We start from the raw sequence: 16,173 nt of genomic DNA on the forward strand, positions 1-16,173 counted from the left end.
CCTAGGCAGCCATGTTAACTGGGTGGGAGCCTACCCCAGCCCCCCCATACTTCTTCCTGTTTCCTCACTTTCCCTTTAAGTGTGTTAGCCATAGAAAGATGTTCCTTCCTTTCTGACACAACCAGGGAGGAAAACACTCATCCCTACCCCGGGGGGAGGGGTGGGCTTGGAAACAGAGGCAGAAACAGCTGCCTGGTTTACAGTACCATTAGGAAATGGCCCCAGGAGGCTGAGTTTCCTTCTGAGACTCTGAGTCACTGAAGGGATGGGTTGAGGTGAGGAGGCAGGACCCCTCAGCTGCCTCAGAGGCCCAAGCAAACTAACAAGGCAAATGGAGGCGGTTAGTCCTCCTTTCAACTTGTCTAATCAACTGACAGTGGCCCACAGCTTTGGGAGTTGGGGGATGGAATTGGAACCAAACCACTATCAGAATCCCAATGAGTCAGGACATTCCCCCTTGCCCGAGGCAGGGGGTTCCGTAACCAAAGTTATATAGTACCTCATCATTAGAAGCAAGGAGGGGGGCGGGACTTAAGGGTGCTCCTCTGGTGTGGCGGCCTCAGGCCATAGTCAGCCAGCTGCCTAGTCAGTACCCTAGGACTGAGGTCAAAGCCCCAAGAAAATAAAGGGCTGCATCAAACAAGGAAATAATTCTGGCCTGGAGTAATCATTAAGAGCCAAAGTCAGGACATGAGCCCAAAAGCTACTTGCTTTGTCATATAAGGACCAATTTGAATATATAGAGAGCTCCAAAAAAAAAAAGTATCCAGTAAGACAAACTCAAAGTAACACATTCTGGAAATATGGGCTTGGCCTGAGACTGTATACTGCTCCAGCCAAGCTGAAGCTAATCCTGTGGCCTCCCTCCCCAACCCCCCTCAAATTCCTACTAGCTTGGCTGGGTTCTTCCTTACTGTTACCCTAACTGGAAAATAAAGGTGACCAGAAAGAAAGGAAACAGGGAAATTTCATTTCCTGCTGAAATGCTTCCAGGGAATTCAAGAAACACATTTAGATGCTAAGGTTAGCTACAGAACTGTCAGGACTATGGCTGACTGGGACTCTTTAAGCCCCATCACACCCAGGATCGCTGACTGCAGCTTGGATAAGGAGATGAAATGAGAGAAGGAGATACTATTAAGACCAATGAGAAACCTCACTGGGCTGGTGCAGCCAGTCTAGTTCCTTGGGGGCAATCTCTAAGCATACAGTAAAACTAGTTGAAGTGTGACACAAAAGATCTGGGGATAAATGAACATTAGATTCTACACATTCTCAACAGTGGTCAGTCACTGAATAGGGCTCAAGTCTCTGAGGTTGCTCTTGAGTTATGCTCACATAAGCCTTTTCTAATCCAAAGACCAGAAGAGACTTTTTTAAGGTCAAGTGTTCTGTTGCTGCCGGCTGGAAAGCATTCCTATCCCTGGCAGCAAGGCCCTACAAAAGGGCCAGAGAGGACCTGCTGGATCAGGTTCTCATGGCTGTTGGCTCAGAGATCCAGGGAGGGAGGTGCCAACAGGTAAGGGAATAGAGGAGAAGACATTTAAGCAGAAGAGAGCCCCAATCCCATCTCCTTTCCTTCTTGGCAATAACTTAGTGGGATGGTTGAGAGGGAGAAGACATTCTAAATGAGCCAGATTAAGAAGAAAAAAAATTGAAAAGAAATCAAGCTCCCAATAGACATAGACACTGAAATCAAAATGATTTGTTGTAGTGACAACTCAGAGGCAATTTGAGGCCCCGACATAAACAAATTGTCTTGGATACCAGACAATCCTCTAACCAGCACGTGTCAGGGAGATAAGCGATGATAAAGCTCAGATGCTGGAATAATCTAATCACTGGATTAATCCAAATCAGCTTTCAAGTAAGGAAGCCTTTCCCCCCTCCCCCCCCCTTTTTTTGGATCCCCTCCATTTTCTTTTTTGGCTTTACACCTAACTTTCTATCTTTCAATCCCAGGACATCTCAATACTTATCTGGACATAACTTCAGAACATACCCAACTCTCAGTGCTGGTCTTCTCAGGAAATAAGACCACATTTCCCTGTGTTAATTTCTAACCTAAAATAAGGAACCATGATTACTCAGATTTCAGAGTCCTTTCCGCTAGGTATACAAAGAGGATCCTTGGAGAGGAAGGATCCATTTGCCCTAAGTACCCCAGAAAGGAAAGAGACAGCTGGGTGCCAGCCACAAAGAGAGGACTAACACTGAAGCGGGTCTGGGACCAGGTGGTGGGTGAGGGCTGCCCTCTACTCACTCTGCCTCTTTTTTTATCTCCTTTAAATTAGTGTGTGGAGAGGTCTTGTTTTTGTTTCTTGGGGTATTTCCTTGCCACGTTGTTATCCATATGAAAAATACAGAAACCCAAACGAGCATGTTTGGTTTCTTTCCCACTCCCCTCCACCCTGTCAGGATGGTCATTTGCTCTCACAACCGGCAGAGGCAGAAGAGGGTTGGAATGAAGACTCCGAAGGCCACCAGGATGGGAAACATGAGGCTGCTGTTGTCCGAGGCATAGGGGTTGGGTGTGCGGGGGCCTGACTGCACCCGGTTCTTATTGGTCTGTCTTTTGAGATTAGACCCTTCGTCATATTCTTCTTCTTCCTCCTCTTCTTCTTTCTTCTCCAATCCTGGATGAGGCTGCAGCTTTGGTACATCTAACACAAGAAAGAAAACCTATTAAACAAGGCAATAGCATTTAAGTGAGACCATTAAGAGAAGCCAACAATACACAACAGAACCCAGTGACCCAATCAGGATCCACAGGAAGGAGCAGCAGCAGAGCACTAGGAACACAAGTCTTCAGATTTAACTAAAGTATATCAGTGAAAGCCCTCCCTACCCTGTCCCAATTCTTCAGAGTCCTAAGAGGTCCAGAGTTGGACACGAATTAAGACTGACACCCAATACTTAACTTTTCAAATCCTTCCCACAATCCTACATTCCCTTTTAATTCACAGAGATTGAAGAACTGATCTACAGAGTTCTGGGCTCTCAGCCCATACTAACCCACAGTCCTATCTCTTCTTCAGGGGTTCTAGCTGTGATGGTGAAAGGTATCCTCTTCCTAGGGTGATAAAAGTATTTGGGGCCATCAATATAAAAGGCTGAGAGTCTGTGTGTTCCAGACAAGGTGAGAAAAGGTAGAGTTGGGGAGACATCACCAAGACACAAGCTTTCCCAGTAAAAATCAGCCTGGGAAACTGGCAGCCAGGAAAATCTAAACCCTGGGCAAGAGATACACCCTAAGGCTGAATCTCAAGGTCAAAGAGATAAGTAAATGAACTTTTGTCCCAGTGTCCTTCAGCAATACTAGAATCTTTCAATCTACCAAAACCCAAAGGGCTCTCCCAGGCATTATTTTCCTTTTTCCTCCTAAGAAATGGATGCGGGCTGGGGATATAGCCTAGTGGCAAGAGTGCCTGCCTCGGATACACGAGGCCCTAGGTTCGATTCCCCAGCACCACATATACAGAAAACGGCCAGAAGCGGCACTGTGGCTCAAGTGGCAGAGTGCTAGCCTTGAGCGGGAAGAAGCCAGGGACAGTGCTCAGGCCCTGAGTCCAAGGCCCAGGACTGGCCAAAAAAAAAAAAAAAAGGAAATGGATGCAAAATTTCAAGCAATTCCAAATAACTAAAAAGGCCAGACACTCCAATAGGAACCATTATCAATCCCAGATTGATAATTTAATTTTTTTTCTCATTCTCAAGCTTGAACTCAGGGCCTAGGGTCTGTCCTTGAGCCTCTTTGTGCTCAAGGATAGTGCTCTGCCACTTGAGCCACAGCTCTGAGGAGTTTATTGGAGTGAGTCTCATGGACTTTCCTGCCCTAGCTGGCTTCAAACTGCCATCTTCAGATCTCAGCCTCCTGAATAGCTAAGAACTACAGGCTTGAGCCACTGGTGCCCAGGAATAAAAAAGGCAGCGGAAAGCTCCACTTACCATCCACTGTCCCCGCCATGATGTAGAGTGCACAGACTTTGGGGTTGTCGTAGTAACCCTAGGGAATGGGAAAGTCATCAGTCCCATGAGGTAGCAAACGTCTTCACCCACCCACTCTTCTGAGCTCTAAGGCAGGATAACAGTGTTACCTTGACAAACTCAATGTGGAGCTTCCCCGTGAAGGTGGACACCTCCCCCTGGACGCTCAGCTTCCCCTTCCTGATGGTCATGGGGATGATTTCATCATGGGCCGTGCTGTGTCCCACGCGATCAAAGATATCCAAGTCCTTTACCACAACATGGCCGTTTAATCGCACATCAAATACCTTCCAGGATTAGAAAAGGGGACAATGTCAAGAAAACATCAACTTCACACACCCCCTTCCAGGAACTGGATGTCACATACCTGACCTTAAAAATAATTTAAGAAATGATGGCTCTGGACATACTCCAGCACGGCTAGAGTCCTTTATCTTTGCTAAATGAAAGCCATGTTCCTTCTCTTCCAAGCTCAGCAAGGAAAGGAAGAAATTTAGAGGAAAAGAGTAAGGCTATAAGAAGACACTGCTAGCTGGGCACTGGGGCTCATGCCTGTAATCTCAGCTACTCAGGAGGTTGAGATCTGAGGATCCAGGTTTGAACGCAACCCAGGCAGTAAAATCCACAAGACTCTCATAGTCAATGAAACACCAAAAAAGCTGAAAACAGAGCTGTGGCTCAAATGATAAAGTGTTAATCTTGAACAAAAAAGCTCAAGGAAGGAAGTGGCACTGGGGCTCAAAGTGGTAGAATACTAGTCTTGAGTAAAAGAGCTCAGGGAGGGGCTGGGAATATGGCCTAGTGGCAAGAGTGCTTGACTCCTACACATGAAGCTCTCGGTTTGATTCCCCAGCACCACATATATGGAAAACGGCCAGAAGGGGCACTGTGGCTCAGGTGGCAGAGTGCTAGCCTTGAGTGGGAAGAAGCCAGGGACAGTGCTCAGGCCCTGAGTCCAAGGCCCAGGACTGGCCAAAAAAAAAAAAAAGAGCTCAGGGACAGTGCCCATGCCCTGATTTGAAGCTCCCAATATCAGCACACAAAAAAAGGGCTGGAAATGTGGCTTAGTGGTAGAGTGCCTTATGAAGTCCTGGGTTCCATTCCTCAGTACCACATAAACAGAAAAGGCCAGAAGTGGTGCTGTGGCTCAAATGGTAGAGTGCTAGCCTTGAGCAAAAGAAGCTCAGGGACCGTGCCCAGGCCCTGAGTTAGAGAGACAGAGAGAGAGGAAAAGAAAAAGATACTGCTGAAGGGGCTGGGGATATAGCCTAGTGGCAAGAGTGCCTGCCTCGGATACACGAGGCCCTAGGTTCGATTCCCCAGCACCACATATACAGAAAACGGCCAGAAGCGGCGCTGTGGCTCAAGTGGCAGAGTGCTAGCCTTGAGCGGGAAGAAGCCAGGGACAGTGCTCAGGCCCTGAGTCCAAGGCCCAGGACTGGCCAAAAAAAAAAAGATACTGCTGAAGACTCAAGGAAAGGAAGAAACTGGGAAGGCCTTAACATGATAAACTAGTCACCATGAACCAGGATTCTGGGATGCTTTCTGTTACCAACCCCCAGGGCAGGTATAGTTAACCAGCATCTCTAGATACAAAGGGGTGGCTTTTCCTCAGGACTCATCTGTTCCTCCTCCCAGGGAAAGCCCCAGGGCAGAGGGCTATCCAGGAATATCAATGGCCAATTGGTCAAGGAAGGGCCTGACCATGCCTTACCTTTTGCTGGGACTGTGCAAAGTAGACTTCAGCAAATTTCAACACCAGCACATAGTCCCCCTCTTCCTTAATGGGCACTTCATAGCCAAAAGTCTCCTCATTGTACCGCTCTGTTTGATACAGGATCTGGTCCTCAGGGTTGGAACGCAGGATTGGCAGTTTCATGCCATAGTCTGAGGCTAGGGACAAAGGACAAAGAGAAAGTACATCAGAGGCAAGACATGAAAGAGTAGAGACCCCAGAACTGCTAGAGGCAAGTCCAGGGCAATGCTAACTAATAACCCGCCCAGTGGAAGGGGCCACCCCCACTGCACCTGGCTCCAAAAAGCATTCACACAAAGGCAAGAATCAGAAAGCCATTACCATGCAAGAGTAACATGAAAGAAATTAAATACTAATTACTCCAACAGCCTTGTATAACCTGTACACTGAACTTTTCGGAAGGCCATTCATGTGACTTTGACAGTTGTCTGGAGGATAGGAAGAGAAAAATTCTTAGCTCATTATGTTTTTTCTTTGCCAGTCCTGGGGCTTGGACTCAGGGCCTGAGCACTGTCCCTGGCTTCTTTTTTTTTTTTTATTAATTGAACACAAATTTTTTGACAAGGTATTGTGCAAAAAGGGTACAGTTACATAGTAGGGCAGTGTGTTTATTTCTTGTGATATCTTACGCCCTGTTTTCCTATCCCTTCTCTAGTTCAGGTAGACATATATATAATATACAATGCATCATGGCTTCTTTTTTTGTGTGTGTGGTTTTTTTTGCTCAAGGCTAGCACTCTACCACATGAGCCACAGCGCCACTTCTGGCCATTTTCTATATATGTGGTGCTGGGGAATCGAACCCAGGGCTTTGTGTATACAAGGCAAGTACTCTTGCCAATAGGCCATATTCCCAGCTCCTAACTATATATTCTTAACTCATTATGTGGTGGGTTCCCTGAGAAGGGGTGCTCCAGAGGAGCCTCCGTCAGTCAAGAAAGACAGCTGGGAACCCTAATCTAGGTGATTTAGTTTAATGTGTTTTTTTTTCTTTGTCAGCTCAATCAAAGAGCATCATCTCACAAGGAAAGTCATTCTTCATTGTCTTTACTACAAAGAAGATTGCAGCTATACTTGTTTGTTCAGAATTTTCATTCAAAAAAATTCCAAGGCTGACAAAGAGGCTCATAAAAAGAAGGGCACTGCTCTCCAATTTCCTGCCTACCTCACCTACTCTGCTGAACATTTTTCCTCAGTTAGACAGAAGAAAACAGTTCAATTGTAGCTCCAGTGCCTGAGACATAGCAGTCATTTGATGTAGCCTGCTGAATAAACTTCACAGAAGGAGATGAAGCCAGGCCTTGTTCCCAACACCAGGCACCAAAGATGCCTAAATCCACAAGGCACTGGGGGCTCATGCTGTAATCCTAGATACTCAGAAGGCTGAGATTTGAGGACTGCCATGCAAAGCCACCTGGAACAGGAAAATCCATGAGATGCTTATCTCCAATTAACTTTCTGATGAAAAGCTAGAAGTGGAGGTGTGGCTCAGTGGTAGTGTCAGCTGTGAGTGAAAAAGCTAAGACCCTGAGGTCAAGCTCCAGTACACACACACACACACACACACACACACACACACACACACACACGACTAAATCCTAGGAAGCCATCCATTTCACAAACTGACTGGAATAAGACAGGGTAAAAGTAAAGTTACTTGACTTGACTTGACTTAGTATCAGAAGAGCTACAAGCTGGGAGCCGGTGGCTCATGTCTATAATACTAACTACTCAGGAAGCTGAGATCTGAGGATTGTGGCTCAAAGCCAGCCTGGGCAGGAAAGTCCATGAAACTCTTATAACCAATTAACCACTAGAAAACTGGAAGTGGTACTGTGGCTCAAATGGTAGAGCACTAGCCTTGAGCTGAACAGCTCAAGGACAGTGCCAAGGCCCAGAGTTCAAGCCCCATGACAGACAAAAAGAAAAAAAGAAAAGAACTACAAATCTCTACTGACCTTAGACCTCTGAACAAAAGAAGGATATAGAGCCAGGCACTGGTGGGTCACACCTGTAATACTAACTTCTCAGGAGGCTGAGATCTGAGGATTGCAGTTCAAAGACAGCTGAGGCATGAAAGTCCACGAGACATTTATCTCCAGTTAACCACCAGAAAATCAGAAGTGGAGCTATGGCTCAAAGTGGTAGAGGATTAGTCTTGAGCAAAAAAGCTCAGGGACAGTGTCTAGGCCCTGAGTTCAAACCTCATAACCAACAACAACAAAAAGAGTAAGAGATACATGTTCTTCACACACAATAAACTATAACCTTTCCACCTAGAGCTTTTCTAGCTCCAAAAGATACTTCTGCTTTCTCCTTCAGAGCACAGCCTGACTCCTCCAGTGTTATACACCTTCTAATTTTCAGAGGGAAATGTAGGGTAGCCACTCCTCTGGCATGGACCAAAGACTTCAAGACTGCTGTCCGCGGGGCTGGGGATATAGCCTAGTGGCAAGAGTGCCTGCCTTGGATACACAAGGCCCTAGGTTCGATTCCCCAGCACCACATATACAGAAAACGGCCAGAAGCGGCGCTGTGGCTCAAGTGGCAGAGTGCTAGCCTTGAGCAAAAAGGAAGCCAGGGACAGTGCTCAGGCCCTGAGTCCAAGGCCCAGGACTGGCAAAAAAAAAAAAAAAAAAAAGACTGCTGTCCACGCTTACATGGTGACCCTGGTGACATTTGGCACCTAGATCCTTGAGGAGATGCCTAAAAGTAGTCACAGCAAGAACTATATCCTCTGAATCACCAACTTTTCAAGGGAGAAGACATAACAACGGTAAAAGATTAACTGAAAGACCCAGTGGCTAAGGTCAAGCCCTTGGAAAAAATAAACATGACTGTTAACAGTTCCTGTAAGTGACATTCACCACGAGATCAGATGGACGGTGAGACAATGGGAGGGAAACCATTGCATTTTAGTCATCACACTTTTGGTCGGCTTTTCTTCCGATATCTCCTCAAGAAATCAAAGGGTCACACTGCAGAGGATGTATGGCTAACATCCCAGCTTTTCCCAGGCTCAAAAGCCTCTGGAAGGCTGGGAATATGGCCTAGTGGCAAGAGTGTTTGCCTCCTATACATGAAGCCCTGGGTTCAATTCCCCAGTACTACATATATAGAAAACGGCCAGAAGTGGTGCTATGGCTCAAGCAGCAGAGTGCTAGCCTTGAGCAAAAAGAAGCCAGGGACAGTGCTCAGGCCCTGAGTCTAAGCCCAGGACTGGCAAAAAAAAAAAAAAAAAAGCCTCTGGAACATAAAGCTCTGACACCTAAAAGGCTGCTAGTTCCCTTCCAATGGAGCTCAAAGAGTTTCCTTCTTCCAGGCTTTACAAATTTGGAACATTCAGTAGATTTGATTTACAGAGACCCAGAAAATTTGTATACATGTGAACCCATTTTTTTCCCCATCCTTGTCAAATTGAAAAAGAAACGGACAGTAATATAATCCGTGGCTGTGTCGGTTCCACAGCTAAGAAATCAGTCATATGAACCAAAATTGCTTAACAATCTTGGGCTCACCTTTAAATACTTTCCCTTTAAAGCCCAAGGGCCTATCTTAAGAGATCTGCCACATGCAAAGTTGTATTTGCATTTTTATTTGGGATTCTAAATCCCAAGAGATGCTGTAGCAAAAAAAGGGAATTTTTTCCCCTCCCTCCTTGGCTTTTATGGATTCACAGCTAAACAGTTGTGAATCTACAAAAATACAATGTACAGTCAGCACACTGCTGAAGTTGGCTCAGACAGTTAACCAAAAAAGGAGGCCAAAGGCCCTACATTATATCTGCTGCTGCTCAGCTGTAGACAACAGAGTGATCTGGCTCCTTGGAAAATTCAGCCCCAATTTCAGAGTAAGACAGGTCTGGATGTGAAGCTTGGCTCTGCCACTCTACAAAATGATGTTGCTGGTTGTTGTTGTTACTGAGGTTTGAACTCAGTTCCTAATAACTACCAGAAAACCAGAAGTGGCGCTGTGACTCAAGTGGCAGAGTGCTAGCCTTGAGTAAAAGAGCTCAGGGACAACACCCAGGCCCTGGGTTCAAGCCCCACGACTGACCACCCCTTTTCCCCCCAAAAAAGAAAGCACTCTACAACTTGAACCAAGTCTCCAGCAATTAAATTTTTTTTTTTTTTGCCAGTCCTGGGCCTTGGACTCAGGGCCTGAGCACTGTCCCTGGCTTCTTTTTGCTCAAGGCTAGCACTCTGCCACTTGAGTCACAGCGCCACTTCTGGCCATTTTCTGTATATGTGGTGCTGGGGAAACGAACCCAGGGCTTCACGTATAGGAGGCAAGCGCTCTTGCCACTAGGCCATATCCCCAGCCCACAATTAATTTTTTTTCTAGGTGTGTTCTCTCAAGTATAAAACGGACATATCTGGGGCCGGGCATGTGGCTTAGTGGTAGAGTGCTTGCCTGGTATACATGAAGCCCTGGGTTTGACTCCTCAGCACCACATACACAGAAAAAGCCAGAAGTGGCGCTGTTGCTCAAGTGGTAGAGTGCTAGCCTTGAGCACCGAGAGGCTCAGGGATAGTTGCCCAGGCCCTGAGTCCAAGTCCCAGGACTGGCAAAAAAAAAAAAAAAAAAAAAATTTAAATGGGCATATCACCTACCCCCAAAAGTTTGTTCCCAAATAATAAAAATGCCTGCAAAGAGCTTAATAGAGTATCTGATACAGAGAAAGACAGGCATGCTGGTATGCTAGCAGGGAAAGGATATGCACTACGCACACAGCAAGTACTAAATAAACGTCTTCGCTGTGGGGAGCTTAGAAAATGGACTTAAAAAAAAAAAAGGAAGTAATAAAACAAATTGGGAAACTACAGCCGGGAAGCGCAGGAATGGGAAAGCCAGAATAAGCAGGAACCTGTCAGCATGAAACCACCACCATAAGCTTCAACATGGCCGAGGGTCGCCAATGGGCCTTCTGACATTCTTGAGTCATTCCTTTCTTAAGAGAGGCTAGTTCCTAAGAACTATTTAAAAGGACAGGAACTGTGACCTAAATTCACTACCAGTGAACTTCCAGTACTCGGCTGAGGGTCCACAAATGAATTGTGACAGCACAAGGAGAGAATGAGACCCTAGGCAAATCAGCGGTGACAGTGACTGGCTGACTCATCTTTCAAGTTCTTATCTCCTCAGGGCCAAAAGGAAGAAAACCCAGGAAAACAGTTTCGTTTTCCGTCAGTCATGGGACTTGAACTCAAGGCCTAAGTGCTGTCCTTGAGCTTTTCCCCTCAAGTCTAGTGCTCAACCATTTTGACCCACAGCTCCACTTCTGGTTTTCTGGTGGTTAATTAGAGATGAGACTCATAAGCTAGCTCACACCTCCTAGCTACTTAGGAGGCTGAGATCTGAGGATCTGTGTTCAAAGCCAGCCCAGGCAGGAGTCTGTGAGTCTCTTACCTCTAATAACTACCAGAAAACCAGAAGTAGAGCTGTGACTCAAAAGTGGCAGAGTGCTAGCCTTGAGTAAAAGAGCTCAGGGACAGCACCCAGGCCCTGGGTTCAAGCCCCACGACTGACCACCCCCTTCCCCCCAAAAAAGAAAGCCTCACAGACTTTCCTGCCTAGGCTGGCTTTGAACCGCAATCCTCAGATCTCAGCCTCTTTATTTATTTTTTTTAATTTCTTTGGCCAGTCCTGGGCCTTGGACTCAGGGCCTGAGCAGTCTCTGGCTTCTTTTTGCTCAAGGCTAGCACTCTGCCACTTGAGCCACAGCGCCACTTCTGGCCATTTTCTATATATGTGGTGCTGGGGAAGAGAACCCAGGGCTTCATGTATACAAGGCAAGCACCCTTGCCACTAGGCCATATTCCCAGCTCCTCAGCCTCTTTAGTAGCTAGGATTGCTAGGATTTACAGGCGTGATCTACAAGTGCCCAGCAAGGGTCTTTTTTTTTTTTTTTTGGCCAGTCCTGGGGCTTGAACTCAAGGCCTGGGCACTGTCCCTGAGCCTCTCTGTGCTCAATGCTAGCACTTCACCACTTGAGCCACAGTGCCATTTCTGGCCTTTTCTATATATGTGGTGCTAAGAAATCAAACCCAGGGCTTCCTGCACGCAAGGTAAGTACTCTACCACTAGGCCATATTCCCAGCCCCCGAAGGGTCTTCTTTAGTTACAGATTTAGTCTTCTGAGAGGCTCAGGCTCCCAACCAGCATTTTTCTCCTCTGGAGCCATGTTCAGCCCTATTTTTAATTCTATGTAAAAGGTCATCAAGACAAAAAAAAAATAGTGACACTTTACCCTACTCTAGACAGTTTTCTTAGTCATATCAGAGATTCCTAAAGCATGAGAAGTATTGTTGAAAAGGAAAATAAGGCTCAGGTAAAGCAACAAGGTGTGTGTGTGTTTGTGTGTACTGGAGCTTGAACTCCAATACCTGGGAGCTGTCTCTTAGTTTGTTCTCTAAAAGCTGGTGCCTTACCACTTGAGTTATACCTCCACTCCCGGTCTTTTGCTGACTAATTGGGTAAGAATTGGATTTGTCTGCTCAGCTGGCTTCAAACTATAATCCTCACATCTCAGTCTCCGGAGTAGCTAGGGATTACAGGTGTGAGCCACCTTTTCCTGGCTATAAGGCAAGTTCTTTAAGGTCATACAACTCCAGCCGGTATGCTTCTATGAAGAGTAAAGGAAATAAGTCCTTCCCCAAACTCAAGCCAAGTTCTGTGCCCTTAGGCCAAAAAACAAACAGGTCTTTTCCTAGTCAAGAGGAACCAGCCAAAACAACCATGTTAAGAATCTGGAAAACACAGCCTGCCAAAACCCTGGTGCGCACTGCTGAAACTTTCTATAGTGGTACTTCCATCTGTTGAATTGAGGTGTGCACATTAAAAACTCCTTTTCCAAGGCTGTGAGCACTTACCATCTCAAGGCAGAGATGATATTCGATAAATACTATGAAATACCTGTGAAAGAGTAAGCCACCAGGTGCCCTAGGCTGCTCAGCTACAAGAATACTGAACTATAAAGAGACTATAGAGAAACAGCAAGTTCAAAAGCAGGCCAAACCCTTATCTGGACTAACTTGGCACCAAATACCCGAATTATTCAATATACACAATGAACTTTCCACATGGCAAGCATGTGGGCTGAGAAATAGAGCAGGCAGCTCCCCCTACAATTAGTGTAAATAGCTACTCGAGCATGAGCCAAAAGGGTCTCCAAATGCCTGGCACCCCCTTATCCCAACAGGGCCAGAGAAGGAAAGGCCGTGTGATGTGAGCAGCTGTACTTCCCTGGACCAGACTGACTCCTAAGCACACAAGAAACCAGAGAGTTGACTCCTGCCCAGAAACTTAAAACACATTTCAGCCTCAGACCTAATGCCAGAAAAATGCTACTCTCAGGAACCTGCTAAGTGCAATGTCACAACAAGCCAGTCCAAATTTCACCTGGCAAGGCACCTCTTCTTCTCCCAGAGTAGAGCCAGGGACCCTCCACTTATACAATGCCCCAAAGGCTAGTGTCGGAGACAGGACTCCAATACACATTAGTTCTAGGGTTCGTGTAATTTTACCTGCTTCAATAAACTTCTCCCAAGGAACAGCAACCATGAGCCAATAACCCAAGGACAGAGAACCTGGCTGACTGCTGACCAGGCCAAAACAAAAAAAAAAACACCTGCACCAGCAAAATTAAAACCAGAATTTCTGAATACAGGCAGTACCTGGGGACTAACCTATGTGGTCTTTGTGAGCTTTATCCTCCACCCAAGGGAACCTAATAGAACAATGTAACCGGTAGAAATTGGTTATCAGCTAAGTGAAACAAGCCATCTGCACCTTACCACAGTTATTACAAAGAGGCAAAGTCCACAAACAGTCTCTAGTTTCCTTGAGGGCTCCTTCCTCCAAGCCTAGGAGGAAGGATCCAGAATAGATAGTAATAACCTCCTGCTGTAACATCTGGTTTGGGCCCAACATGGTGGTACAAACCTTTACTAATTCCAGCAGGCTGAAACAGGAGGAGGGCAAATTCAAAGCCATTCTGGGATACAGAGCAAGACAGCACTTCAAATAACAAAATGCCGGAAGTGGCACTGTGGCTTAAGAGGTAGGGCACTAGCCTTGAGCAAAAAAGCTCAGGGACAGTGCCTAAGCCCTGAGTTCAAACCCCATGACTGACAAATATATGCCCAGGCGCTGGTGGCTCACACCTGTAATCCTAGCTACTCAGGAGGCTGAGATCTGAGGATCCTGGTTCAAAGCTAACAAAAGCAGGAAATTCCATGGGACTCTTATCTCCAATTAACCACCAGAAAACTGGAAGTGGCTCTGTGGCTTAAGTGGTAGAGCACCAGCCCTGAACTGAAGAGCTAGCTCATGGACAGTGCCCAGGCCCAGAGTTGAAGCCCTACCACCTACCAAAAAAAAAAAAAAAAAGAAAAGAAAAGAAAGAAAGAATGTCAATTCTAAAATTTGGGTTTGGCTGCTATACGAGAACCCTGGCTTAACTGTACCTAGGGTACTGGGCTCTACATGCCAGGGCTAACCTACTTCCAAGACAAGCACAGCTTCAGAAAACAGCCTTGGGTCCCAAGAAATATTCACATGCATAAAAGAAATAAACTCCTTATATCAGAAACTTCCAGGATACTGCAAGGAACTTGGAAAACATTAAGTTAAACTTTTTAGTAAAGTCAAGAGCCAAAATGTAGGCATTGTGGAAAAAGAGATAGAATGGCCCATTGCCAATTTGGCAACCTCTAAACCCAGCATACAACATAAATCTCCTTCCAACATATGAAGCAAAGGAACTTCCTTCTAAACCTGTTTTCCAATCCTACTTAAAGAAACAAAGAATCTAGAGTAGATTTCTCCAAGAGGCTCTGGGGGTGATCTACATATAATGAACCCATTGCAGAAACCTGGGTAGGAGCTAAAAAAGCCTTATGGATTAGGATTAGGCTGGGGACCAGGAATCCGCATTTTTAACCACCTACTCTAGCAATTCTTACACTATCTTTACGAACTGTGTAGCTCTGTAAATAGCACTGTTGCTCAACCAGTTAAGTCACAATCATTTTGTTGATCAGGCAGGATCATACCTTTTAGGACCGACCACCCAGTGTAGACACCACTTTGAAATTCAGATCTCACACTGGTTGACCCAGTTGACACAATGCCACCACCAGTCACCTATGCGGGATGGCTTTAATAGAACCACCCTCTGGGTGACTTCTACTTTTTTTTTTTTTTTAAATAAGCATACAGATCCCACACTCCAAACGAGGGCGGGATGGGGGTGGGGTAGGGAGACGGCTACAATCAAACTTTCCTGGCCCATTCCCTTCGAAAGATTCCTCGCTATTCTGGCTAAGAATCAAAATCCCCTTCTGCAGAAGGAGCAAGGAAAGCAAACGATTTCTGGGTGGGTATGAATCGATCAGGGGCTGTGGCGATAGAAAAGGGGGCACCCTGCGAGGCGTAAAGCGGGGGAGGGGGCAAAAGGCCGCCCCCATTATTACTTTCTCAGCTTTTGGGGGGGGAATGAAGAGTTTGAGATAATGTAAGGTTAAAGATCTCTAATATAACTCCTCGCCAACTCTCTACCTCGATGAGCCTAGGTAGGCTCGAGCCAACTCTAGGCCTCGGGCTCTGACCGGATTCCCCGAAGCAAACTGCATACAGTGGGAAACTTCGCTGCAGAGACGTGGGCCCCCGAAGTGGAAGAAGGGGGCTCGGGGCCTGCAGCCATCGGCCTGCTGTACCCAGCACGGCAGGCCCCGGATCCCACGGCTCGGCCGAGGGGCTCTCACCTCGGCCCACCCGGCCTTCCAAAGGGTCCTTGCGGAAGTGGATCCCGTGCACGTCCACATGCGCCTCGCCGCCCGCGTTGACCGCCCAAATGACGCTTTCGGGCAACCCTGCCCCGGCGGCGCCCGCCACGCCGAGCCCCGGCTCCCAGATCACTGGCGGCAGCAGCAGCGGCAGCAGCAAGCGCAGAAGCAACACAGCGGCTCCTTCAACTGCCCGGGGCCCCAGCATGGCGGCCACCACTGCGAGGGCAGCCCCCCGCCGACCCTCGTCCTCGGCCAGCCGCCAGGCCGCCCCGCACTCAGTAAAACAGCGCCACTGGCTGCTGTGCCTCAGCCGCCGGGGACATGTCGCTCTCGGGCCTCCTCCTCCTCAGCCACGGGTGCCGCCTCCCACCTCAGGAACAACCTACCCCATCACCCAGCCCTCCAGCTAAGACACTGTAGCCAATCAGCGCCCGGCCCTCATTAATTACCCACCACCCCGCCGGGAACTGCGTACTCATTGGCTATCATTCTCCCCAAAGGGGCGTGTCTACTACCAGGCTCTAGACCAATCACCGTGCTCAAAATGGAGCGCGCGCAGAGGGAGGGAGTTCGGTTGAAGCTGCGGTTCGATGCGGAAGTGGAGGGTGCAGCGCCCTGGCGGTAATCCCACAGCTGAAT

General features: G+C 47.1%; 1 protein-coding gene across 1 annotated transcript; it reads right to left on the bottom strand.

The window, feature by feature from the left end:
- Nucleotides 1-1,892: 1,892 nt before the first annotated feature.
- On the bottom strand, nucleotides 1,893-15,898 carry Mlec (malectin). Its single transcript, XM_048342830.1, has 5 exons — nucleotides 15,511-15,898; nucleotides 5,702-5,880; nucleotides 4,098-4,274; nucleotides 3,949-4,006; nucleotides 1,893-2,663 (listed from the first exon to the last, which is right to left on the bottom strand). Exons 1-5 carry the CDS (start codon nucleotides 15,737-15,739, stop codon nucleotides 2,434-2,436), a joined length of 873 nt encoding a protein of 290 aa, XP_048198787.1. The 5' UTR covers nucleotides 15,740-15,898; the 3' UTR covers nucleotides 1,893-2,433.
- Between the last annotated feature and the right edge of the window lie 275 nt (nucleotides 15,899-16,173).

The sequence above is a fragment of the Perognathus longimembris genome, chromosome 3 (genome assembly GCF_023159225.1).
Source record: "Perognathus longimembris pacificus isolate PPM17 chromosome 3, ASM2315922v1, whole genome shotgun sequence".
Classification (NCBI taxonomy): domain Eukaryota; kingdom Metazoa; phylum Chordata; class Mammalia; order Rodentia; family Heteromyidae; genus Perognathus; species Perognathus longimembris.